The sequence below is a fragment of the Amborella trichopoda genome, chromosome 4 (genome assembly GCF_054954075.1).
Source record: "Amborella trichopoda isolate Santa Cruz 75 chromosome 4, AtrichopodaSantaCruz75HAP2 v2.0, whole genome shotgun sequence".
Lineage (NCBI taxonomy): Eukaryota > Viridiplantae > Streptophyta > Magnoliopsida > Amborellales > Amborellaceae > Amborella > Amborella trichopoda.
Genome location: NC_142339.1, coordinates 2,636,906 through 2,663,088, shown reverse-complemented (window position 1 = coordinate 2,663,088; position 26,183 = coordinate 2,636,906). Strand labels below are relative to the sequence as shown.

General features: G+C 34.2%; 1 protein-coding gene across 21 annotated transcripts; it reads right to left on the bottom strand.

The window, feature by feature from the left end:
• Positions 1–26,183, bottom strand: LOC110006467 (putative pectinesterase 53). Of its 21 annotated transcripts, none has more exons than XR_016053789.1 (8): positions 26,036–26,180; positions 24,517–24,760; positions 14,556–14,727; positions 8,422–8,628; positions 8,048–8,286; positions 6,650–6,795; positions 5,374–5,465; positions 1–1,251 (listed from the first exon to the last, which is right to left on the bottom strand). XR_016053789.1 is itself a non-coding variant. In XM_088864332.1 (8 exons), the coding sequence occupies exons 2-7, from the start codon at positions 24,753–24,755 to the stop codon at positions 1,247–1,249; spliced, it is 1,008 nt and encodes a 335-aa protein (XP_088720458.1). In that variant the 5' UTR covers positions 24,756–24,760; positions 26,036–26,183; the 3' UTR covers positions 1–988; positions 1,206–1,246. The 21 variants fall into 21 exon arrangements, 15 of the variants coding, with proteins under 15 accessions (XP_088720458.1, XP_088720455.1, XP_088720457.1 ...); XM_088864332.1 differs by lacking the exon at positions 5,374–5,465 and having other exon boundaries at positions 1–988; positions 1,206–1,251; positions 26,036–26,183; XM_088864329.1 differs by having other exon boundaries at positions 5,374–5,419; positions 26,036–26,182.

Genomic DNA, 26,183 nt, shown 5'->3' with positions numbered 1-26,183 from the left:
TTTTTCCTTTTTTTTGGGATTATACAACATGCAGCCAAAATACCCGGTAAGAAAAAAAGATAATAAGAACCATTTTTTTTAGTTGTAATTAACTCCAATGTTGGTTCAGCCCTTCAAATATGCCTAAGAAATTGTACTCAAATATGACATAGAAATTGCAACTCACAAATGTCAGAGAGTATAATAGGATTGATAAGCACAAAACTACAAACAAATTAGCTTCAAGTTCAAACATGTTTCTTTCAGACCTGTGAAAAACTAGTAGAATCATATGAGGGCCAAAGAATCCGAAGGTTTACGATGGCCAACTTTTAACCACATAAACTTAAGTAAAGAATTCGAAGAATCACTGAGACAGTGAAACTCTGCTAAGTCTCAATGAAAGGCTTCTACACATAAATTCAAGAAAAGGATGCCGAGTTCTGGAATTCAAGAAAAGGATGCTAAGTTCTGGAATTTGTTAAGTACTAATATAAGTTAAATTGCCTGGGCCAAAAAAGGTAACTATTGGTGACTACCTGATCAATTCAGCTAGGAGCCTAAATGGATCATGCAATTTGGATTCCAACAAATTTGCCAAGAAAGGCATGGAAAATATGAAAAAAGCCCAAAAGTTAGCAAATGGCAACATTATTTGGATTTCAGCAAATTAAGCATCTTTGATTTTAAAAATATAAAGCAGATTATAACATTTCAAAAAAATATAAAGCAGATATATATAGGGAACAAAAGCATCACATAACAAACCAAAGTAGATATGGCATCAGAAGTTTAAAGCATGAAATCACATGTAGACTGCACTAAGTGGCTCATGAAGAGTTGCTAAGCATGAGCGTGTAAGAGAATTTCACATGTGAAATCAATGTTGATCTTATCATGGGTACAGACACCATTAAGGGAGAAAATGGGTACAAGATCCATTAAGAGAGAAAAAAAAAAACAAGATTAACAACTTCAGAAGAGAGAAACATGTGCAGCTGCCAGAACACTGCAACATTACAATCCCAAAACTTCACATCATTAGCAATGTGAAGGCCAAAGTAGTAAGTAATGAGGCAGAAAACAATGGCCAAAATTTATAGTTAAAACAAATTATTCATGAGAAGGATCTCAAATAGCCCATTGAGTAAAATAATTAGCCTTATCTCATGTTTCTGAGTAATTTGACCAGAAAATATTTTATCCCATAGCATCATGACACGCACCTCAAAGATAACCCGGAAATGCTTTTTGTTTATGCTATCTTTCAATCTGCAAGCACATGGAATACATGTTCAGTGGGGAGTCTCAAATGAATGTTGCAAATACAAATACAGCAAGTACATAATAAAAAATCTATTGATGGATCATCTAAAGAGGATTTGACCAATAAATACACAAAGAAACAAAGAGACAGAAAATATCTTCGAATAAACAATTGGGTAGATACAATCTATGAAACTTCTAAATTATACGAGAGTGAGAGGGTTATTAGGTAAACCAACGGGCCATTGAAATAGAAAAACTAGAGAATGTAATAGGCCCTGAGTTGCATCAAAGGTTTTTATATTTGACCCACACAGAAGCAAGTGTCAAATATTGTTTACAGTAGTTCCCAATCGAGAAGTGGATACATAGAAATGAAACGAGTAACATGTAAATACTTAGAAATTCCTGCATCATTTCAGCAAATCTGCAACTTTCAGCTCGAATGAGAAGAAAGTTAACGAGAAGCTAAAATTATTAGACCAGAAAACTAACCAGAACATTGAATTCACCAGAAAATAGATATTAAAATGAGATATATTAAAAATAAAAAATAAAAATAAATAAAAAACCGTAAAGAATCAAAGACCAGACCGGAGTTCGAGAAATCCTTCACGAATAAGGATCACTTTGGTGCAAAAATCTCATCCCAAAACAATACAAAATTTCTTTCTCAAAAATTGCAACAAATAATCCTATAAAAACCACCACGCTTGATAGGGACACCAACTTCCATGAAAATGACACTATTTGAAAAGCCAATGCATAATAAAAATTTTAAACTACTACGTTTTCAATTTTTAACTACAATTTCTCATTTATAATTGCTGGAGGTGTGAATACAAATTAGCGACCAAAAATGAAAATGTAGATCTCTAGACTTATAGATTGGTAGAGATCAGATTTAGACTAAATGATTAGCAGTTGACATTAACAATGCTACCTCTCATGTTCAATTCTTTCCACCGAACAATCCGAAGAAAAAATGAAAAATAATTCAATTCCTTCCACTGAACAATCCAAAGAAAAAATGAAAAATAAACAGAAGATATATAGGTTGGCATCTTCTCCAATGAGTCACGAGAGTTAAAGGAAGTAGCTTAAGATGCTGCAGCTTTGCTCCAACCTGGCCCAAATCGTTTTTACTACGCGAGGCCTGGCCTAAAAATGGTTTTGTCCTCGTGAACAGGGCACACCAATGGCCCCAACCAAGCCACCTTAAGTCCACATGCCCCGGCCCCAATGGCAATCCGATACATACCAATGACGCTAATCATAATTAATCTCAATACAATTAGGTCTTTGGAGGGCTAATCATAATTAATCTTATTGGGAATTTTTACAGCTCAGTTACAGCTTACAACTCGTCAAAACTGCCCAGTTTCACCTTGGATCTCAACTCCGATACGTCTTAATTTTAATAATTATTTATATTAGGTAGTGACTATAGAAATAGGGGTCTTCTAAAAAAAGTAGGGTTATGATAAGAGAAATGATTTGCTCGCACTGTATACCAATAAACATTAGGTTTGGCCTATAGGATTTGAATTAGCACCTATGCTCCTTGTGTGGTTTGAGAACAGATCTAAGGGTCGATAATCCTATCAATATATAGAATTTATTTTTATAATTAATATTATCTAAATGCATTTTATACTAATATATACCGGTCGGTTTAAAGGTCAATTGGACCGACCCCGCCTGTTAGGTCCAATTTTAAATCAAGACTTGAACCCACTCGGGTTGACTCGATAGGGTCGACCGGTTAAGTCCACGGTCCCACGCGACCCGACCCGACCCGACCCATTTTCCTCCCCTACCCATAACGTAGGTTTTAAAATCTCTTTTTCGGAAAGCATTCATGTCAGAGATATCCATGCCAAATTTTAGAATCTCAATTTTATGAAAGCGAGGCATATCCATCATTAAAGAAAGAGAGATATCCATGCAAATTTTATAACAAGTAGGGCATGCATGGAGGAAAGGTGGCGTATAAACGGTACACCTTTCCTAAATAAGATTTAGGAAACTGCTTGAGAGAACCATAACCAGGATTTATAAAACTAGGATGATCAGTACACGGATTTACATACATTGCATTGCATAACTTTCTTGAAGGGAGCAGAACAAGAAACAGAGAAGAAAAAAGCTCTCTCTGAACCATGTCTTTCACCATAGCCATGGCTCTCTCCCTCCTCTTCCTCTCTTTATTAGACCCTACAATCGCTAGGGACCCCTTCTCTAGTAAGGCAGCCTCAGAGCCATCGAAGATACTCAAGGATGCATGCAACCACACAGAGTATTACGACTTCTGTGTGAACACGATAAGCTTGGACCCAAGCAGCCGCACGGCCGATCTGGTTGGACTCGTTGGCATAGCTGTAAAATTTTCTGTTGACAATACAACAAGCACAAGTAATTATGTACAGAAGTTGTGGCGTGAGTCCTGGAACCAGACAAACCTTCACATGGTCCTCGACAGTTGTAATGACGACTACATTTCAGCACTTGGGGATTTGCAAAACACAGCAGATGAATTTTATGTTCATAAGGACTACACAGGGGCGGTTGAGATTATGGGCAAATGCATGCTTATGCCAATGAGCTGTGAGGATGCCAACAGGTCTCTGCATATGTCCCTTAGTCACCTTTCAGACATAAATATGTACCTCGACAAGCTCTTGCACGTTGGGTTAGCCCTACTTCAACTCCTCACCTGATCCATCATTTTCTTTCCTTTCCTTCGTGTGCTGTTGAGTAAATCACCATTGCAGCAATAAAATATTCTCCCTAGCATTGCTTAGGTTCATTATTTTTTCTGTTTTGCACAGCAAGCTTTTGAATGCTGGATGGACCAAGTTTTGAGATCAGGACTGATCTTTTTTTTTTGTTTTTCTGGCAACATGCAGTCCAAACATGCCTTAGAAATTGCACTCAAATGAGATAGAGATTGCAACTCACAAATCTGAAAGAGTATAATAGGATTATGATAAGCACATTCAAACTACACAAACAAATTAGCTATTACTTCAAATATGTTTCTCTGAGACATGTGAGAAACTAGTCACATGAAGCCATACATGCTTAATTTCCGGCCAAAACGTTGCCCTTCTTAGTTGAAAAGAGACAATAAGGAAATGTGAATTAAGCATGTATGGCTCCGTGTGACTAGTTTTCCTGGTTAATTGAAAAGCAAAAATGATAAGGAAATGTGAATGTTACAGACTTCACCCACATTTGGTGAACTTCTGCCCAAGAATCCGAAGATTTATGATATTAACTTTTTAAAGAAAGAACTGGAAGAATCACTGAGACAGTGAAACTCTGCCAAGTCACAGTCGTAAGGCTTCTAGACATAAAATTCAAGAAAAGGGTTCCATGTTCTAGAATTTGTAAGGACTAACTCGAGTTTATTGGCCTGGAACAAAAACAGTCTCAAGTTCAAAAGTTATACCCTCACCAGGCAATTAGTGGTAGACTTCATCAGTTCAGTTAGGGGCCTAAATGGATGATGCAATTTGGATTTCAGAAAATTTGCCAAGGAAGGCAACGGAAAATATGAATAAAGCCCAGAAGTTAGGAAACAGCAATAGAATTTGGATTTCAGCAAATTAAGCATCTTTGATATTAAAAATATAAACAGATTATAACATTTCAAAAAAAATATAAAGCAGATAAATATAGGAAACAAAAGCAGTACATAACAAACCAAAGTAGATTTGGCATCAGAAGTTTAAAGCGTGAAATCGGATGTAGACTGCACTAAGTGACTAATTATAATTGCTAGTGGAACAAGCGTGAGCTTATAAGAGAATTTCTCATTCCATAACAATGTTAATCGTATCATGGACACATGCTTCATTAAGAAAAAGAAAACCATGATTAAAATAGAGAAACATGTACAGGTGCCAGAACACTGCAACTTTACAATCCCCAAAACTTCACATCATTCATTCAGCAATGTGAACGGAAAAGTAATAAGTAATGAGGGAGAAAACAATAGCCTAATTAAAACAAATTATTCTTGAGAAGGATCTCACATAGCCATTGACTAAAAGAATTAGCCCTCTCTCATTTCCGAGTAATATAACAGGAAAACATTATATTCCATGGCATCATGAAACGCACCCCAAAGAGAACCCAGAAATGCCCTTTGTTAATTCTGTCATTCAAACTGCAAGCATATGGAATACATCTTCAGTGGAGTGCCTCAAATTAATCTGGCAAATACAAATACAATGGGTACAAAATAAAAAATCTGTTAATGGATCATCTACGAGGAGTTGACTAATAAATAAATAAGAGACAAATATATTCAAATAAAGAATTAGAGAGATACAATCTATGAATCTTCTAAAATCTAAATTACTACCTATGTGAGAGGACAACTAGATAAACATACAGGCCTGAAAATCACAACATTGAAATAGAAAAACTAGACAATGTAAAACCGCATGAGTTGCATCCTAGGATTTTATATTTGACCCACACGGAAGGAAGGGCAAAGGCTCATTCCAGCAGTATTATTTACAGTAATTCCTAATCAACACGTGGATACATGGAAATGAAATGAGTAACATGTATATACTAAAAAATTCCTGCATCATTTCAGCAAGCAACTTTCAGCACGAATTAGAAGAAAGGCAATGGGAACCCAAAATTATTAGACCGATAGACTCACCAGAATAATGAATTCACTGGAAAATAGATATTAAAAGGAGATATACTAAAAAAAAGGAAACCATAAGAATCAGAGACCAGACAGGAGTTTGATTTAGCAAACCATCGCAAGAAGTCTAGAGAAAGAGGTTCAAAGGGAAAGGGCAAAGATGGGTCAAATCTAAGAAAACAATGAAAGGGAAGAAAGATGAGGATTTAGATAGAGAAGATGTAGTTAGAGTGAGAGGAAAAATAAAAAATACCAGAGAATACAATTGAAAAATCTAAAAGAGAAGAGATCCTGGAGAGAGGGAAAACAGAGTAGCAATGGCAGTGAGAATTTCTACGTTAGAGATAGCAGCTTTACACCGAATTTGAAACCATGAGAAGATAGAGAAATTGGTGATTCAAATGGGGTTGGAGAGATAGAAACTCTGCACCAAATGCTCTTTGTAGAATAGCAATGGAGAGAAAAATCGTTAAAAGAGATTGAGAGACAGAACTTTTGGCAGGGAGAGATGAATTTGCAAAATAACTAGACACTAAAACACTAACCCACCAGTTTGGGGTAATATCCGAAGTTTATATGATTCGATTTGGAACTATCAAACAGACAAACACCGCTTTGAACAATAATTTTTTTTGGGTAAATTGACTTTGAATCATATTGCATTAAGCAAATTCAAGAATTTATAATCATGTAATATTCTGAAATATAAAGTTATTACAGGCTCATCAAACATACCCGCAATGATCCATGTCGATCCGTTAATGTAGTCCTTTTCCCTGAACTTTTTGGCTTCAGCCTCGGTCAGCTTGTGAGACCACGGAACTCTTCCTGTGGTGTTGGCGCCAGGTCCCCAACAGGCATATTCTGCATAGTATACGGTGCTAATACCACCAAAAATTGTATGAGGTCTTAGTAATATTTGAGATGTATTTGAAAAAGCAAAAGGCAATTAGCACAAAACGTCAAAACCAATTTAAAAAGAAACCATGAAGATTCCTACAATTTCAAATCACAGCCACTGAAGAAAATGAAGGTACAACACGCACCCTATCACTGGATTTTAGTATATTTTAATTTCTTTATTGTTAATGATTGTAAGAGTAATGTTAGAAAGCAACCCCACAAAGTGCCATTGTCATTAAATTATGGAAGCAAATCAGTGTGAACTCTTAGTCTCATTCTGAGACATGGAAAAACTTGGGCATAGATGACCATAAGTGATTTTCCAAATAAACTTTTACAGTTAAAATTACCGCCTCACAAGAGATACCAGAGATGCATACAACATTCATACCAGTTGATAGATTCATAATGAAAGATTGGGGCATATATGGTACTTGGATACACATGATATAATGACTTGCGGTAGAAGTTTGTCTAGTTCTTTGTTTCTCTTAATTCTTTCAATTGCCTCTTAAGCAGATCTCTTTTTTTGTTTCAAAGATAACATGGATATTAAAGGTAGGACATTTTTTTTTAAACTTCATACTAACCCCTCGCAAGAGATACTCAATTTTCATACTAGATAAAAGATTCAGAGTAAAACATTGGGGTACAAATAGTACTACCATAAAAGTTCAGATGCTAATACATCCAAATCCTTACCTTTGTTTCCCTATTTTTTCTTTCTTTTCATTTTGATTTATGATAAATTAAATCTCAAGTCGACAGCAACTTGTGGTTGAAGTAGTAGATCTAAATCTTTATTTTACTTGTATATTTAAATTTGGCTCTTAAATAGGTCTATTTTGTGTTTTAAACTAATAAAAACTTTGAAGCCTTACAATACAGATAGCATAGACCATGTTCTAACTCACTCCTCCAACTCAAGCTTCTATATCCTCTAGTTACCCCATATGTTTAGCTTGCTGCTACTCCTACTGCTCTAGTTAGTCACAGTTCACCAAAATTACAAATTATCTGAAATTCTGAATAGCTATATATGCATCTCAATCCTCTTGCATACTTTCATCCAGTTTAGCTAGAAAAGAGTGCCAATAAGGATATATAATTCTAAGTTATTGCGACCTATACATGTCCATTCATGTAATTGTCTCTGTGTGTGTGTGTGTGTGTGTGTGTGTGTGTGTGTGTGTGTGTGAGAGAGAGAGAGAGAGAGAGAGAGAGAGTTACCTGCTTTTGTCCTTCTCTGACCAAAAACCATCCCAACCCTGAGGGATGACCAGTTGGTCCATTCGGGTACTAGAAAAAATGACTGTTGAAAATGCACCCCATGGTCGTCCTAAATACACCGCCCCCTGTCCAGTGATTTGACCTCCTACAAATGAGAATCCAGTTTCATTGGATTTGCTCTCTCTCTTTTGAGCTGTGATCCATGATCTACTAGTGCCAATAAAACTCAATCGACAATCCTGAGCTCAAAATTAAACAAATTAGATAAAGAATCAGTGATCTACTTATGCGACGACAATGACTACCAAAGCCTACTTCAACAGTCTATCTCTACCAATCAATCACTTGCCTAGAGAGAGAGAGAGAGATTTCACCTCATAGAGGGATCGACCATTGCCACAAATGAAGTCAATGGCACCTTCAATGAAGCACTTATAGAAATAGTGGAGGCCCCTCTCATCATACAAAGTATCCTGGTATCCAAGAAATCTACAATGATAAAAAGCTGCTCTATCACCTGATACTCGTAAGGCCACCGCTTGACCATCCTCTGCCCCATTCTTAGGAATTGGTGCTGAGTTCTGGAAGAAATGAAATAAATCACTATACAATATTACTGCATAACATAATTTAGCGCCATAAATGTAGAATATCATAATAGCGGTATCATAGCTTGTTCACTATATAACAGACCATTGCAGTTTAATTAGAGCAAGAAATGATGTTCCACATATTCCCTTGTAGATGAGGATTGTGATCCTTTGGTGAAGAGCTCCCAAGTAAACGTATTTGGGTGTAATTAAGTTTTTGGGTCTTCCATTGGAATATCATAGCTCCAAATAGAAAATAAGAGTGTAAAATACTAGTCCACAGATTGCTGCCCCTGAAATAGTAGGCAAGAAACTAATCCAAGTCTGAATAACTGCTGTAAATAAAAGTCCTAGACCTTATTTACGCTTAAAAACTAACCTGAGCATGAATGACTACTGCAGATTAAAACAATGGCACACGATCGATGCCATGGATCCCTTTAAAACAAGCACATAATGCAGCCCTCTAGGGGTCATATTGGTGTTCTTGCATCTAGACATTGACCTTACACACTTTCTTAAAAACTCTTTTGCAAGAAATATTCGATTTCTAAATATTTTTGTAAATCTCACGAACCATTCTTCTCAATTAAGAAACAAATTAACAAATATAATAATCACAGTATGAGAAAAAACACCAACGTCCAACAAAAAATGAGAGAACAGCAACTAAATTAAAAAAGGAATGATATCAAAGCAAATGAAACCAGAGATAATATGGAAATTTTGAAATCAAGCAAATATAACGGGAAGACCAGTGGAAACATGAGCACGAAGTTCAATATGAAAACTCACAACAATTTGAGAATTCCATGATAATGACCAAAAGAAATTCAGATCTATTGCTAATACGAATAGGAAGATAGCTGATCCAAGAAAAACACCAACAGGAAGAGTAAGGCCCCATTTGGACATCTAAGCAATTCCTTGAAAAAGGAGCCCATTTATATATATATATATATATATATATATATATATATATATATATAATTTAAAGGCTCACAGTCATTCTGGAGGTGTTTCTTGGACATTTGGGGTCACAAAAGTCTGTCACTCACGAATTTAGGAGCAGACCAAGTAGGGTCATTTCTTAATCCTACACAAAGGCCACCGTTACCAAAAAATGGTGATCTTAGGAAATTACAGATGTATTATTAAAATCAAAAGTGCAGGCAAACTATATGGTAGAATTTAAAGAGAAATCAAATTAATTGGTGAGAACTACTTAATGGAAAATCAACAAGTAAAACCAAAGCAATGGGTGAACCAACCAATAAAATCTAAGAAAATGATTAATCGACTATAAAAACCGAAGAAAGTACCAAGAAATGATGCTCAGCATATTCCCTTGTAGATGAGGATTGTGATCCTTTGGTGAAGAGCTCCCAAGTAAACGTATTTGGGTATAATTAAGTTTTTGGGTCTTCCATTGGGATATCATAGCTTCAAATAGAAAATAAGAATGTAAAATACTAGTCCACAGATTGCTGCCCCGGAAATAGTAGGCAAGAAACTGATCCAAGTCTGCATAACTACTGTAAATAAAAAGTCCTAGACCTTATTTACGCTTAAAAACTAACCTGCGCATGAATGACTATTGCAGATTAAAACAATGGCACACGATCAATGCCATGGATCACTTTAAAACAAGCACATAATGCAGCCCTCTAGGGTTCATATTGGTGTTCTTGCATCTAGACATTGACCTTGCACACTTTCGTAAAAACTCTTTTACAAGAAATATTCGATTTCTAAATATTTTTTTGTAAATCTCACGAACCATTCTTCTCAATTAAGAAACAAATTAACAAATATAATAATCACAGTATGAGAAAAAAAACCAACATGCAACAAAAAATGAGAGATCAGCAACTAAATTCAAAAAGGAATGATATCAAAGCAAATGAAACAAAGGTAATATGGAAATTTTGAAATCAATCAAATATAAGGGGAAGACCAGTGGAAACATGAGCAAGAAGATCAATGTGAAAACCCACAACAATTTGAGAATTCCATGATAATGGCCACAAGAAATTCAGATCGATTGCTAATACGAATAGGAAGATAGCTGATCCAAGAAAAATACCAACAGGAAGAGTAAGGCCCCATTTGGGCATCTACGCAATTCCTTGAAAAAGGAACCCATTTATGTATATATAAAAAAAAATTTATTTAAAGGCTCACAGTCATTCTGGAGGTGTTTCTCGGACATTTGGGATCACAAAAGTCTGTCACTCACGAATTTAGGAGTAGACCAAGTAGGGCCATTTCTTAATCCTACACAAAGGCCACCGTTACCAAAAAATGGTGATCTTAGGAAATTACAAATCTATTATTAAAATCAAAAGTACAGGCAAACTATATGGTAGAATTTAAAGAAAAATCAAATTAATTGGCAAAACCTACTTAATAGAAAATCAACAAGTAAAACCAAAGCAATGGGTGAACCAACCAATAAAATCTAAGAAAATGATTAATCGACTATAAAAACCGAAAAAAGTACCAAATCAACAAGTAAAAACAGCGTTTTAAAAGTCGCCGTCTCGACACGGAATCGGCCAATTCAAACTGAGAATCATTCGTCCCGTGTCTATTTTTCTATAAAACCGGGAATTGCCCGGTTCTAGAGAAGAACCGGCGATTCTATATAGTAAATCGTTGGGTGACGTCATGAATCTCTCGGTTCTTCACTTCATGACGTCACGACCCGCCGACTCGGCCGATTCAAACCGAGAATCGATCGTCCCGTGTCGATTCTTTTGTAAAACCGGGAATCGACCGGTTCTAGAGAAGAACCGACGATTCTGTACAGTAAATCGCCGGGTGACGTCATGAATCTCCCGATTCTTCGCTTTATTACGTCATGACCCGTCCGATTCTTCTACAGCATGCATGACCCACCCGATTCTTCTGCAGTGCGTATTGTCATGGGCATTTTTATAAATTTCAAAGTAAAATAGGTTCAGAACTAGGAACCTATGGTCCGCACACCTCGCCACGTGACCCTCATTGCTTCACACGTGTTGCCAATGTGGAGTACCAAGAAGCATTTATGCACTCACATTTCCTTTTCCCTTTTGGATGTGGGATAATGTTAAAAGGTATTAGCTTGAAGCCTCGAAACATTGGTATATTATAGTATTTTGTTTGCGCTTTTAATATCATTAAGTAGCATGTGGTATACCGGTTATCACATACCTTCATTGTGTGGAGGACGTTGGTTCGAATCCTCTCATGGAGAAAACGTTGTTTTTTTCTTTTTTTTCGTCAACTTTTTTTCTTTTAAAAAAAATAAAAGGTTTTTTGTAAAAAAAAAAATAAAATGAAAGGTTTTTTTATCATTTTCGCTTTTTGTCAAATTTTTTTCTTATCAATAAAATAAAAAATTTCTTATAAAAAAAAATGAAAGGTTCTTATCAATTCTTTTTCTTGTCAAATTTCTTTTTTTTGTCAAAAAAATAAAAGGTTTTTGTCAAAAAAATAAAAAGTAATAAAAAGTTATTGTCAAAAAAAAAAAAGTTCTTATAAAAAAATAATAATACAACAAGTATTTTTTTTTCAAAAAAGAAGGTTCTTGCTAAAAAAAATAAAATGTAATACAACAAACATTTCTTGTAAAAAAATAAAAGGTTTTTGTCAAAAAAAACTAAAAGGTTCTTATCAAAAAACCATTCTTTATTGTAGTCCATGTATGATTATATACTTCATCCATGATAGTTCTATGATTTTCTTTTGTGTAATGTAAATTTAACGGTTAAAATAAGTTCATACAGAGAAAAAACATCTCAATATTCACATATTGATGAAAAAAATGAAAATTAATAATGTAGTACCCCGATTTCTTATTGGATTCCTAAAAAACAGCATTTATAATGAATTTTAATAATTGTTTTAGATTTTTTTTTAAAGTTTAATCCGACCGATTCGGACAATTCCCGATCCGGATCGCCGATTCACCGATCCGGATGGGTTTTTGGGGTGCGCGATCCGGGCCACTGATCTGTTTTTAAACCACTGGGTAAAAACAAAATAAACTAACAAATAAACTAGTAAACTCTAAAGAAAATAAATCAATAAAACCTAAGGTAAGGGAAAATCAACATGTAAAATTTAAAAAAAAACTTTATGACCAGTTAAAGTGCCAAATCAACAGGTAAAAACAAAATAAAATAACAAATAAACTAGTAAACTCTAAAGAAAATAAATCAATAAAACCTAGGTAAGGGAAAATCAACATGTAAAATTTTGAAAAGGACTCCATGACCAGTTAAAAAAATCAAGAAATTGGCAGATTAACCAATAGAATCAAGGGAGATTCCATATCTACAATTATAATCAGCCTACATTAAATAAGAAAAATGAAGCGATTGATAAACATACAAGGGGATCTTCATATTTCATCCCTTCCCCAAATTTGTCTATCAAATGATCCATGCAAGAGATAATGGTGGCTTCTCTTAAAGAAGTTGTGTTGGCTGTTGCTTGGATTCCTTGGAACCAAGAGGGACCAAAAGGCATTTTCTAACACTTTCTAATGAGAGGTCAGACGTTGAGGTTACGAAACAAAGAACTATGATAGGATTTCAAGGAATTCTTACTGGGTATATCATAATTACAAGGCAATAGCACGTCACTAAAGATCAGTTCCACTTGCAAATTACAAGGTCTGAGGCATGAAACTAATGCAAACATAAGCAATATAAAAATGCATAAACATAATAAAACCAGCAACAATAAAGGCATTTCACCAGATGATTCCACCACGCAAACAGCCATTGAGTAATTAATGGAGCATGACAATTCCACCAAGTAGCATGACAATTCCACCAAGTATTGAGAGAAGAGGAAGAAGACAGAGTTGCGGACCTTAGCAAAACTTCCTTCCTTAAAAATGATGGGCTAAAACCCCTCCAAAGAAGAGTTGCAGGATATTTTTGTTAAGAAGAAGAGTTGCAGGATATTCTAGAGGGAAAAAGACAGAGCAAGATTTGTTTAACAGCAGAAAATGAGCAAAAGAAACGATTAAAATCCAGCCACTAGTCTAACCAAAGACCTACTAATGGTCCTTGAAATATAATATAAGAACGTATTTATATGATACAAGACAATTTTAGAAGTGGTTAAAGAAGTGATACAAGGATCACTTCCAGAGTGCAAGAGAAGAAAAAGTGATACAAGGATCACTTCCAGATGGCGGGAATTGAATATTGAGGGGCATACATGCCTATACCACACATCTAATGTGCAATGGTACTATAGAAGTTTGAATAGTGACTCTGAATGCTTCCATGTTATGTAATATGCGATAGATTGACAGGCTTAAAATTTGGTTCTGAAAGTCACTTCATATGGCTGAACTGTAATAGGTCAAATAGAAAAACTTCATAAAATGCCTGGTTCACAGGGCTACCTTGGCATCCCAAATAGGATTGCATTATCTAGGACTCTTCAGAAAGCTATGGATGTCCACATGCTAAAAAATAATAATAACAATAAATTTCTCATTTTGTTGGAATTAAATGCTGATGACAAATATGGGATAGAACTGTGAGTGTTCAAGGGTATTCAACCAAACTGTGTAGCAACCACGCTTAGGTTATTAATCCGGATTTGAAATTGGGTGTAGATGATTGAGTTAAAAAGCTTAGAGGCCTACTTATCAAGCAAGGAATTTTATTAAATGAAAAAAAAGGTATAAAATGGTCAAATACCAGAAAATAGATGGTCCATGTATCGCTCTTTTCACAGATTACACAGATATATTAGTGTGTTTATATTTACGGCTGATTACTTCTTAAATCTCTTTTACAATAAATAAACATTAATTTTACGAAAAATGGTTCAACAGCATCAGAAAATAAGCATTTAATACAAAAAACAGATATGATATAATTAGGTAATTGAAATGTCATTGCTACCTCAATTTGAATATTTGTGGCTATGAAATACATCCCTTCAATGATCACCGTGGCACTCATAAACGTTGAACCAATTGTGGATGTGGAATCATTCCATGAAATTACTGGTGGATTTCGAACATCTCCAGAGAGCGTAACAAAATCCATCTTATAGGGGATTTGTACCTTCTCCCTACACATACACAAAGTGGAGGGTAAGCATAAATGTCTTGTGTCATGTTTTCATAGCAGATGGGTAGTGTGTGCAGTGTGTCGCTCAAAGAAAAAAAGAAACAGTGAAGATAAGAAAAAGTCAAGTTATGAAAATATTATATGAGACAAAATAAAACAAATCAAAACCAATAGAAGCATAACAATCCATAAGTTCATCAGATGGGTCCATATCACAATTCTTGTATGGGAATTTTTATGCAAAAAATATATTAAGAGAGAGAACCTAAATTTTGGCATCCTTTCTCTCGCTTGCGTAAATCACCTTCTCCATGTTATATTTAGAAAACAAAACAAGATGATATCTCCCAATTCTTAACCAAAAAACAGCCTATACATATGACTAACATCTCAATACAAACACAAGATATGAAAAGAACAATTTTGTTGTACTACTATTTCATTGATATTGTCTCTAGCATTTTTCGTACAATTTTCTTTTCATTACATACTTGAAAGACACAGCAAAACAATTATCATAACCACCCAACAACTATCCAATAACTATTGCAAAATAGTAATAATCATTTCCAAATTCCAGCGGCCCAAATTTAATTTCAAAAATTTGCTCCACATTTTCTGGATTAAAAACTGAAGATTAGTTTCCAACATTGTTCCCTTACTCAGATTTGCAAATGATGTCAACTCCAATAGATGATTCAGTCTTTCAAAATTTTCCAATTTCAGAAGCTGGTGAAAATATCAGCAATTTTTATTTTCTGACTTGCAACATGCAAAACTGATTTCTTTCACCTTGAAAATTTCACGTGTTATATGGAATAGAACATTGCCCCTGCTTGCTTCTGAAATGCTGGACAATATCCTCTAATAGACCAATCACCAATATGTTTCAAAAGAAAATAGCCATCTAATGTTTCATTTTACTGTTTCTTCAAAAATCTTTCTCAACCAAATGGCTTGACATGCTCCAAATGTTGTTGTCACATACTTTGTTTCAGCAGCAGAAAAAGCCACAATCAGCTCCCTTTTAGACAACCAAGAAAGCACCAAAGCAAAAATGAAAATATAACCTGACATGCTTTTCTGATCATTGATTCTCCCTTCATCGTGGCCATCACTATAGAGCCACAAGGTTCAAACTTTTCACTAGATGACTAGGAACCAATGATCACAATTTATAAATAATAAAATTCAGTTTTTTGCTTGTATAACTGTTGTGTTCTGGGCTTCCAAAAATTGTCTTTTACCTAGTTCGAATTTGTTTAATTAGTAGAAATTGATTTTAAGTTTCTCCATTCTTTTATCTCAATAAAGTACAAGATTGCTCGATAAGTGTCTCAGTGAGTTAGGCCAATGCAGATATTATATTACTAGTAAATATGTCCCTCGTGTCAATAAATTTAAACTTTTTTTATTGTTTTCCTCATATCAATAGATTTCACTATCTAGGGAGAATCATATTTGCATGTGTTTTTTAGTACAAGAATCCACAGGTTAGGCTATGACTTTTCCTATCATCCGACTGTTATAGAGGCCTCGACCTCTGTTATCAAACAATGAGGAAAGCAAAATTTAGTTGGTTAATCCGATCAATTCGCTAATTGTCAGCAAGTATGATGGCTATAATGTCGATACTACACGAATCTGCATTATCTCATAGGTATTTTTATAAATACCTCTAGCATGAACTTGCATCATGTTTGCCATAACGACTACATCTTTTGGTGTAGCTCGTCATTCCTCACTTTGCGATGTAATTGGTTATAGGGAACCAAAATCATAACCAGCATGCATGAGGCTATGCCTATAATAAGATCCATCACCTTTAGTAGAGTTGTCATGTTAAGATTTGTTTGTCATACTTCCTTTGAGTAATGAAAATTCAATTTTTACCTTGAACAACCTCAATGTCAAGAAAATAGTCCAATAAACCTAAACTTGTCATTTCAAAAACAGATTTCATAGCCTCCCTAAATTGATCAACCATATTCGAAGCAACAACCAGTAATTATGAGAACATTCTTGTATGAGCACTTCATAAAACTATTTCTCTAAAAATATTTATCAGTCTTGTAGTACCAGGCAGCAGGCACAAGGGGTACTTCATGGGTACTTCATAAATGTTGTACACCTTACCATCTTCATGTAGCCTAGAAGTTGCTGAAAATACCATTCTCCTCTAAGATTCGGTTAAAAAAGCCAATAAGTCCGTTCGAGACATTAGACATTTAAGTTGTACAGCCAATGCCAATCATGCAAGTAGTTTTGAAGCCTCACCTTTGGGGCATCACTTTCACAGCTGCCTTTTTGTTTATAAGCGTTAACAGCCACCATGCTTTACATTATCAGCATACCCATACTAACTCAAATTTGTTTTATGTCCATACTTAACACCAACTGCTTTCTTCTTATAGCAGTAAGCTGTCCATTATTTTAACTAATTAGTATCTGCTCCATAAAGAGCCTTCACATCCAAACACCAATTCTCATAATCCTTCACGCGGATTAGGAACTCGAGTTCACCAATTAGGAACTTGAGTTCATACAAGTTGAGTACCATTTTTATCAAAACTTCAACTAATAAAAGTTTAGAAACAGTGTACAAATAATTTGAGAAATCCTTCATACACAACAAACGGTGTGTGTTGTGTCGAAGACTTTGCGGAGAAATCCCATCGTAAAATTATATGGTACACAAGTTTCTCTCTCGCGAATCACAGCAGATACACCCATACAAACACCAAGTCTAAACATTCAAGTATTCAACTTAGCACTTAAAACCAATTTGTAGGAAAACAGGGTAACTACTATCTATGATACAAATTCTTGACTCAAAACACAACACATTCATACATATAAACATCTTAATAACCAAACAAAAATGAATTATAAGATAAAACAATTTTGCAGCAAATAATTCACAACAACCATCTCTAACAACTCCCCAATAACTACTGTAAAATAGACATGACGATTTTCTTTTAAGCATTCATATTTTGCCTCTGAGAAATTTGAATTTTGAAACCAAATCCACATATATTTCCTGTATAAGAAAACATGGTTTAAGTTTTCACACAACTTCCGAACCTTTTCTCTCTCTAAAACAACCCCAAATGACTCCCTCCATGATTTCTGGTTACGTGGTGAAAGATGGCATTCTTCCTCCAATTTCCTACCAAAAAAGCTTCTTCTACTACCCATTAGTGTGTATAGAGCAGTGCAATAGCATCTCTAACAGGTATAAAATTTTCAAGGAAACAAATCTTCTCTCTCATTCCATTTCCATCCTTCGATTCTGTGCGCAAAATTGAGGGCTCCTTAATGGAAACCAATCCTATTTCTGTTGCCCCTGCCTTTTATCCAGGACTTACAGGGTAAGTTTGAGAATTGGAACTTAAGTAATTGGGCATCCCAAATTCCACCCCAAATCCAAGTTGGGTTAATTTTTTTTTTTTTTTTTTTCAGGACGTGAGAAGCCCGTCATCCTCAAATATTGGGATCCTGCCCCCCTCACCCTCCCATGGAGATCGTGCATATACTTGGGGAGGGTGGGCACCGCCCGACCTGTTGCCCTGTCTTGGTGCACGGGTCTCCCTGAGTGGGACGAGGCTGAGGTGAGTGATTTGCGCAAGGCACTGCAATTGTATGGGTGTGCCTAGCAAAGGCCCGCAGGCCCTTACGACACTGCACCTCAGTGTTCATCCACCAACACTATGTATGGGTGTGCTTAGTTCGGGCAAATGCAGGAAAAAATTTTCTTTGCCACTTCACGTGCTCAACCTCTCATATTCGCCTCTCTTCTCCTTCTCCATTGTCTTTGACCCAAACCCATATAGCCAAACATCTCTGTTCGCCTCTCTTTCCCTTTTCCACTGTCTTTGATGTTACAGTAAAAGAGGGTTTTGGAGCACATCAGGCACGTATGGATCTCAAGCTTGCTCTATATTTCTATATTTTTGCACAATTTTGATGTCTATTTTCATGCTTTTTTTTGTTTACTTTACCGTTTTGTCTCTGCGAAATTTAAGTTAATCTCTCCCATCTATTATTCGTTTCTTTATTATTTGTCGTTACCTCTAGGATATTGCTCCATCGTTGGTTTGCTCTCATTGTCATCAGAGCAATCCATGTTCATCTTGTTCATTAACTTTTTTTCAAGTAGAATTTCTCTTATATCCCATCTCTCTTGTAGACTATTCATGGTGGACGCACGCTTAAAAGGTGCACATTCAACCATGCTCATCCAATGGCCAACAATGAATCATGTTTTTTATTTTTTATTTAAAATTATATTAAACATAAATTTTGATTTTAGGTTATTTTTATAAGTAAATTGAATAAAATTAATAAAAAAATATGAACCCGATTTCTATATGGCCAAGCCCGCATATGTAGAAATGCGGGCCCCTTAATAAATCTATTTTTGAGATGGATTTCAAGACTTAATTTTTAAGGACATGTAATCTCTAACATGGAGAGATCATAAATATGAATAAATAAATAAATTTTAAAAACTAGATATAATAATTCAATAAGAAAACTGTTGAACCGTTAGTTTCTATTGTTTTTAGATGGATGTTAGATGGAACGCCTACTTGCATCCATCTTTAAGATGGATGCTTTACTCTTTTTGGACTGTATATGTAGAAATGTGGTAGGGCCCGCATGATACAATTTTTCAAAAATTAATAAAAATATTGACCAAAAAAAATTTAGATATATTTTAGAAATTTTTATTTAAAATATTTTTAATCATTTTTATTTAATTATATTTATAAAAAGAAAAAGTTTATATAAGGTTGTAACCTTAAAATGTAGAAATAAAAATGCTCCTCAAAAATCATCAAAAAATGTTATTTTAATATTGAAAAACCCTCTAATCGATCATCTCGAAATCGAAATTTATATATATATATATATATATATATATATATATATATATATATATATATATATATATATATATTGAGTCTTAAAAATATTGTATCGTGCAACACATTATCTGGATATATATATATATATATATATTGAGTTTTAAAAATAGTGTATCTTGCAACACATTATCTGGACCTTCCATTTTTTAGATTTTCATATGTTTATAGATCTACTTGATTTTAACCATTTCTGGAGTTTAAAATTTTATAATTAGATATCAAAATAGATTTCTATATAATCCTAAAAAAAAATTACACTAAAATTACATGTTATGATAAAATTTGGTGGTGCGTCTTAAGTGGATTGTTTAAGGTTGCAACCTTATAAAAACCACGCCCTTTATAAAAATACACCTGAAAATTAAAATTTATTTAAAAATTTTATTTAAAATAAAAAATAAAAAATGAAATATGATACTAATTTTAGGCCGTTGGATATGGCCTATGAAATTGCAACCAAGCACCCTTCCACCCCTCCACATGATGTCGACTGGATGCTTTTTTTTTTTTCATAAAGGACATGGATTATGTAAGGCTTAGGCCTCATAAAAATTTAAGGCCTCACCTCTTCGGCACGGGAAACTCCTAACCCTAAAACCTATTCCGATAGCAGTTATAAATTTGTAGGAGAAAGTATAAAATGAGACCATTTATCTTTAGTACAAGGTCGTTATATTAATCTTGACTGTTGGATGTAAAATTGGGTGGTTGCAATCATTCTATTGACCAAGTTCAAACTTCAAAAGAATTTTTGTCGAACTTTGTGATATATCCAAGCTATCAAATTTCACATTGGATGGTTATAAATAATTGTGACCACCTTGTATTAAAGATAAATGACCTCATTGTATACAATCTCAATTTGAATTTCACAAAACGGTACAAATCTTGTAGATAGGTGAACACCGGTAAATGAAAGGTTTGATAATGTATATTAGCACAAAATACCTTATGTTCAAAGAAAAAGATTGAACTTTGAGTTTTCTATAACTTAGATCTCATACTTCAAAAAAAGGGATCGTTTTTATTCGATCTTGAGGCATTATTTTTAGAAAAAAGTTTATATAAGGTTGCAACCTTAAAATGTAAACTTATATATGCACCTCAAAAATCCATCGGAAAAGGTGTTTTTATGTTGAAAAACCCCCTAATTGATCATCTAGACATCGAGATGTATGAATATGAAAAAAAATAAAAATTTGAGTCGCAGAAATAGTGCATCTTGCAATACATTATCTAGACCGTCTATTTTCAAGATTTCCATATGTTTATAAATCAATTTGATTTTAACCATTTTTGGAGTTTAAAATTTTCTAATTAGATATGAAAATAGATTTTACGATAACCCTAAGAAATTTTTACAACAAAATTACATATTATGATAAAATTTGTAGGTACGTCTTAATTGAATTGTTTAAGGTTGCAACCTTATAGAAACCACACCCTTATTTTTATAAAACTTATGGGTAATGCGATTGGAAATCTTTTTTTATTGAGATCGGCATATAGATTGAGAAGATTAGACCCCTAAATTTGGGACCCTAAAAGTACTCCCACATTGGGTTCACTGAAGAGAATAAATAAACAATTTGCTCCCTTGGGATATGAATTCTTTTGGCATTTAGGATGTATATACTATGCTCCCACGGGAGAATAATGCACATTTATACCTTCACCCAAAAGACATTTTTGGGAAGATTTTTTCAATCTAAAATTCAGAGAACTACTTAAGAATTGTTGGATGATTATTTTCAAATAAAAGATTGAATTTTGAGTTCTCTGAAACTTAGATCTCAACTGCTAAAAATTGGATGATCACTATTCAATCTTGAAACTTTTTGTTTTTTTTAGTGCATAGACAGTACAATTAGGAAATTTTTGCATTGAGCTTATTTTATGCCTCCATGGCTTGAAGAGGTTATAACCCCAAAATTAACGTCCTTAGGTTAATCCTGGATTGGACCTTGCCAAAGGGAGTAAAGGGACAGTATACTCCCTTGGGAGTATAAAATTTTATGATTTATTTGTTTATTTTTTTACTTTACTAGTGATGTTTAAAAATATTTATATTTGTGGTATATTCTCTTTTTTTTATTTTTTAAATTTTACCCAAAAAAATCTTCAGTTAAGATCTTCAAGTTTCGAAAAGAGTCTTCTTTTAGTTCAAAGGTTCAAATTCTGAATCGGTTAGTTCAGAAGTCAAAATTTAAAATTCTAACTTATTCGTTACAGGGAAAAAAAAAAAAAAGGAGAAATTAGTCGATCATCAAGTTCCAATCTACATCACTTGTCTATCTTTTCAAAGGGAGTAAATTAGCCAATCCAAACCACTTATTGACAATAAACCATGACCCTAAAAATAAAATAAAAAACAATAATAAGTAGGTTGGTTTGAGTTCCAAACTAGCTGACTAGTGTGTTTTCAGAGTGAAGATGAGTTCGGAACTTGAAATTTCAAACCAAATGGTTTACGAAATAGTCAACTCAAAACTTGGAATTTTTTTAATCCATTTCTCCTTAGAAGAAATAACCATGTTTGAAACGAGTTCTAGACATGAGTATTTTAAAAAATAAAAATAAAAATTTTAAAAAAAAACCAAAACTGGGTATGAAAGTAAAACATAAAATATGGGGGACATTTTTTAAATGCTACTAAGGGATATGTGCAAAATTTCCCCTTTTTGGTACTAGTAATTTAAAGTCTTGTTCTAGCATTTGGTACAACGTTTAACATTATCAATTAGTAGATAGAATGTTGTTTCCTATGTATATAAGATGGGACTACACTATTAATCATGCACAAGGTTTGAATTTTTTAAAAAAAATTGTATAAAGAAGCGATACACTCCTAACCTGATTTCATACCTGACTATTAGGGATGGTTGCGACATCTTTACACCCAAAATAGACAGCTTTTTTTTTTTTTTTTTTTTTGAGCAAAAGCAATAATTTCTTTAAGATAATGAAAAGGAGTTACACAAGAAACAAAAGGTAAAAAAGAAAAAGAAAAAGAAAAGGAAAGACGCCATTTGTAAATTTAGGTAAAGATTAGCAATTTATAAAATTTTTAATTATAAAATGATAGACAATTGTATGACAATGTCACGAAATTTTCAAAAAATTTGGAAAGGCGGTTGTTTTAAGGAGAGAGGATGCAATTCACATAGGCTGGCCATTTAAATCGCATTAGAAGGGGGTGTTATAGCTCCAAACGACCTTTTCTTATAGGTTTTTGGGGTGCACTTTGCTTCTATATGTTTTTTTGATGGGTTTTTGATGTATACCTCACTTCTATTGTATAGGGCGGACACTTTATGTAAAACTTTTAATTTGTATAAATATGTGCATGACCGCATGTATGGTTAAAAATTCCTACCGAACACCTTGTGAGTGAAATGTGGCAATAATTTTGTTCCTCGGTATGTTATCTTTCCGATTTTTATAATATGTATACATCAATCTGGATAAGAAATCACCGATCTAGATAAGGAATCAAAAGAAACTAAACCGGTTACATACCCCTCACCCCCCAAAAAAAAAAGAAAAAGAAAAATACACACGCCTACTCACCCCATAAATGCTACCTTAATTTTTTGTTTCCAACATCTTTCCAAATCGCCAATTTAGGCCGACCCTAATCGACGATCCAACAACCTGACATGGACCTATAGGGTGGTCATCTACCCCACCACTCCAGGTTTGGGAATGCATTTTGGACTAGGAGCTTTTATTTACTTTACAGACTTGTTTGAGCTGGAGGGTATATGAGAATCAGCCTCGCTCACCCAATAAAAATAGAAAAAATAATTTCATATGATTAAAATTGACCAGAATATCCCTTAACATCGATCGATACTTTTGTTATTTTTAAATATGTAAAATCGATACTTTTATTGGGCATGTGGTGGTGTGACGTACAATCACCCCAAATGTCCAGTAAATCCGGTTCATATAAAAAAGGACCTAGGCTCTAACAATCAAAGTAAAGTGCACCTTCAAGTAGTGTCGAGAAATGTGATTTCAATACTAGAAATCTTTGCAAGAGCCTTAAAATATATTTTTATCTTTAATTATAAAATTTAAAGCTTCAAAAATAATGCAAATCGAGCAGATATATAAAAACTAGAAAATTTTGAAAATTGACAATGCAAAAATGCATTACAAGATGCACTATTTTCAAAACTTGAAATCCATTTTTTTTTCTCATATCTATACATCTTGATGTCGAGATGATGAATTTGAAGATATTTCAGCATCAAAACAACCTCTTCTAGTGAAATTTTTGAGGTAGGCTTTAATTTGATTGTCTAGAGCCGCGGCTCTATATAAACATTTTCCAATAAAACATATTAAAACTAAAATATCATTGCACACTCTCAACCGTCTAATTTTTTATCGGTACACTCTCAACTGTCTCATTTTTTTTGTCAGATGATTGATAGCTTTTAATCTCGTGAGAGAAATCATAGTATTTTGCTCACGAGTGTTTACTGCGGTTCTCCTGTATATAACCCCTCAATCCATTGATGGAAGGGTGATCACACGTGTGACCATACATAATCCATCCTTCATAATATAAGTTACGAATAAGTTTCAGGTACCAAGAGAGAAAACTAAGTGAGATTAACTCTTAATAACGATTTGTGATGTGTTTGCACGTGACAAGTAAATTAAATAAATCATACACATGAGAGCGATAGAACAAAAATGAAAATCATAAATCATATATTGTTTTAAAAAAAAAAAAAATCCTAAATCATTAACGAGAGAGTGATAGAACAAACATACTTTTCCAAAAAACAATTTAAAAAAATAGAACAAACATAAATTACAGACAAGAGGGTGATAGAACAAACCGATAAAATCCAGGACTAATTTTCACAACCACCCTTCCCTGGTTTTCCTTTGGGATGCTTCCTATTGCAGCCATTATGCTTGGGAAATTCGCCGATCCGTCTTGACCGACGGTGATCGTTGTGTGATTCAATTCTGCTCTCCGAAGCCTTTCATCGATCGCACTCGAGATCGAGAGAGTCCCCGGTGGTAACACAAGCAAAACAAAGTAGCAAATGAATCTGACCGTGCCCATGATCATGCTACCTGCATTAACCAAGAAATAAGTATATAAACTAACAAAGAACAATGCAAGTCGATACGATACATAACTACATGATAATTCACAATATTTTGAAGAAACTATGCCCTTTCTGCAAATGAATCTCATATTAAGATCGAAGCTAAGGTACTCAATTTTTTATACACTACAATATGACAATGGATGAAGGTCTACATGGGGAGCACCACATGTAAAAACTGATATAACTTATAACCTAATTTATTATTAAATATTAGATTGCATTTTATAATAGATGTCATATTTTATAGGTGATCAGCTTGGAATGAATAAAAGTGAGATTAGCTTGGCAGTAAATGATTCTGGTTTAGCAAAAATTTCAGTTTTAGTGATCCCTCATAAGAACACTACACCATTAGATGATTCTTGGTTAGCAAAAACCTTCAGTTTTAGTGATCCCTCATAAAAACACTACACCAGTAAATGATTCTTGTTTAGCAAACATTTTCTGTTTTAGTGATCCCTCATAAGAACACTACGCCATTAGAGCTCTCATTGGATCAAAACACTCCTCAAGCAACCTCTATCATATATCCTTCATTGTGAACAGGAAAAGTTAAACTGGGCAGCCAACGGTACAAACTACAAACCTCATAACCAAAAGGACCCATTCCTTGTGCTGATTCCTTAGCTTTTCTGTTTTTTTTTATTTTTGTTTGCTTCCAGAACAACTGAGATCAAATTATCACAAAGAAAAGAAGAAAACACTCATGCATGATTCTACTCTTCTAGGAATGAAACCTTGCATTAGTTGCATGCAAAAGTAAACATTTCCCTCAACTTCACATAATACCAATCTGTACTTCACTAGCTTCAAGCTCAAAAAAGACCAATGGTTCTTTTGAACTGCATCTAAAGCTCACATGGGAAGTTTCCAAAAGATAAGAAGCCTCCAATGGCAAAACTAGAAAAGAAAAAAATTTGAATTACATCTTCACTCACCATGGACTTGTAGTATAAGAGATGCTGAATAATAACAAGGAAGAAGAAACAAGTGAAAGCTGGGTCTACTTTGATCATTCCAGTTGAGGCAAAGAAAAAATTAGAAATAATATCGGGAACCTCTCTCTCTCTCTCTCTCTCTCTCTCTCTCTCTGGTTTAGTCTGTGAATTTGAAGCAACTTTAAAAGAGTGGTATGTATCTTGAAATCAGTCAATATAAGGATGAAAAAGAAGAGAGAGTTGAGGTTGAGGTTGTAAGAAAGCAGTAAGCATTTTTCAAAGAGCATCCATGGCATTACCAGGGGAAAATGGGGAAGCTGGGTGCAAGTACTTCTTGTGTCTTTTTTACACTTCCCTCGTTTTCTTCTGGTCCTGCTTCTGTTTCAAGTAGTCAAATGGTATAGGGGTCGAGTAATCAAACGGTAGAGAGAGAGAGAAGTTGAACAA

Coding starts and splice junctions, on each gene's coding strand:
- LOC110006467 (XM_088864327.1), bottom strand. CDS start 24,755: ATGATCATGGGCACGGTCAGATTCATTTGCTACTTTGTTTTGCTTGTG. Junction 8,287..8,421: donor ATGGTCGATCCCTCTATGAG/GTGAAATCTCTC, acceptor TTTTGAGCTCAG/GATTGTCGATTGAGTTTTAT. Junction 6,796..8,047: donor TCAGAGAAGGACAAAAGCAG/GTAACTCTCTCT, acceptor TGGTGGTATTAG/CACCGTATACTATGCAGAAT.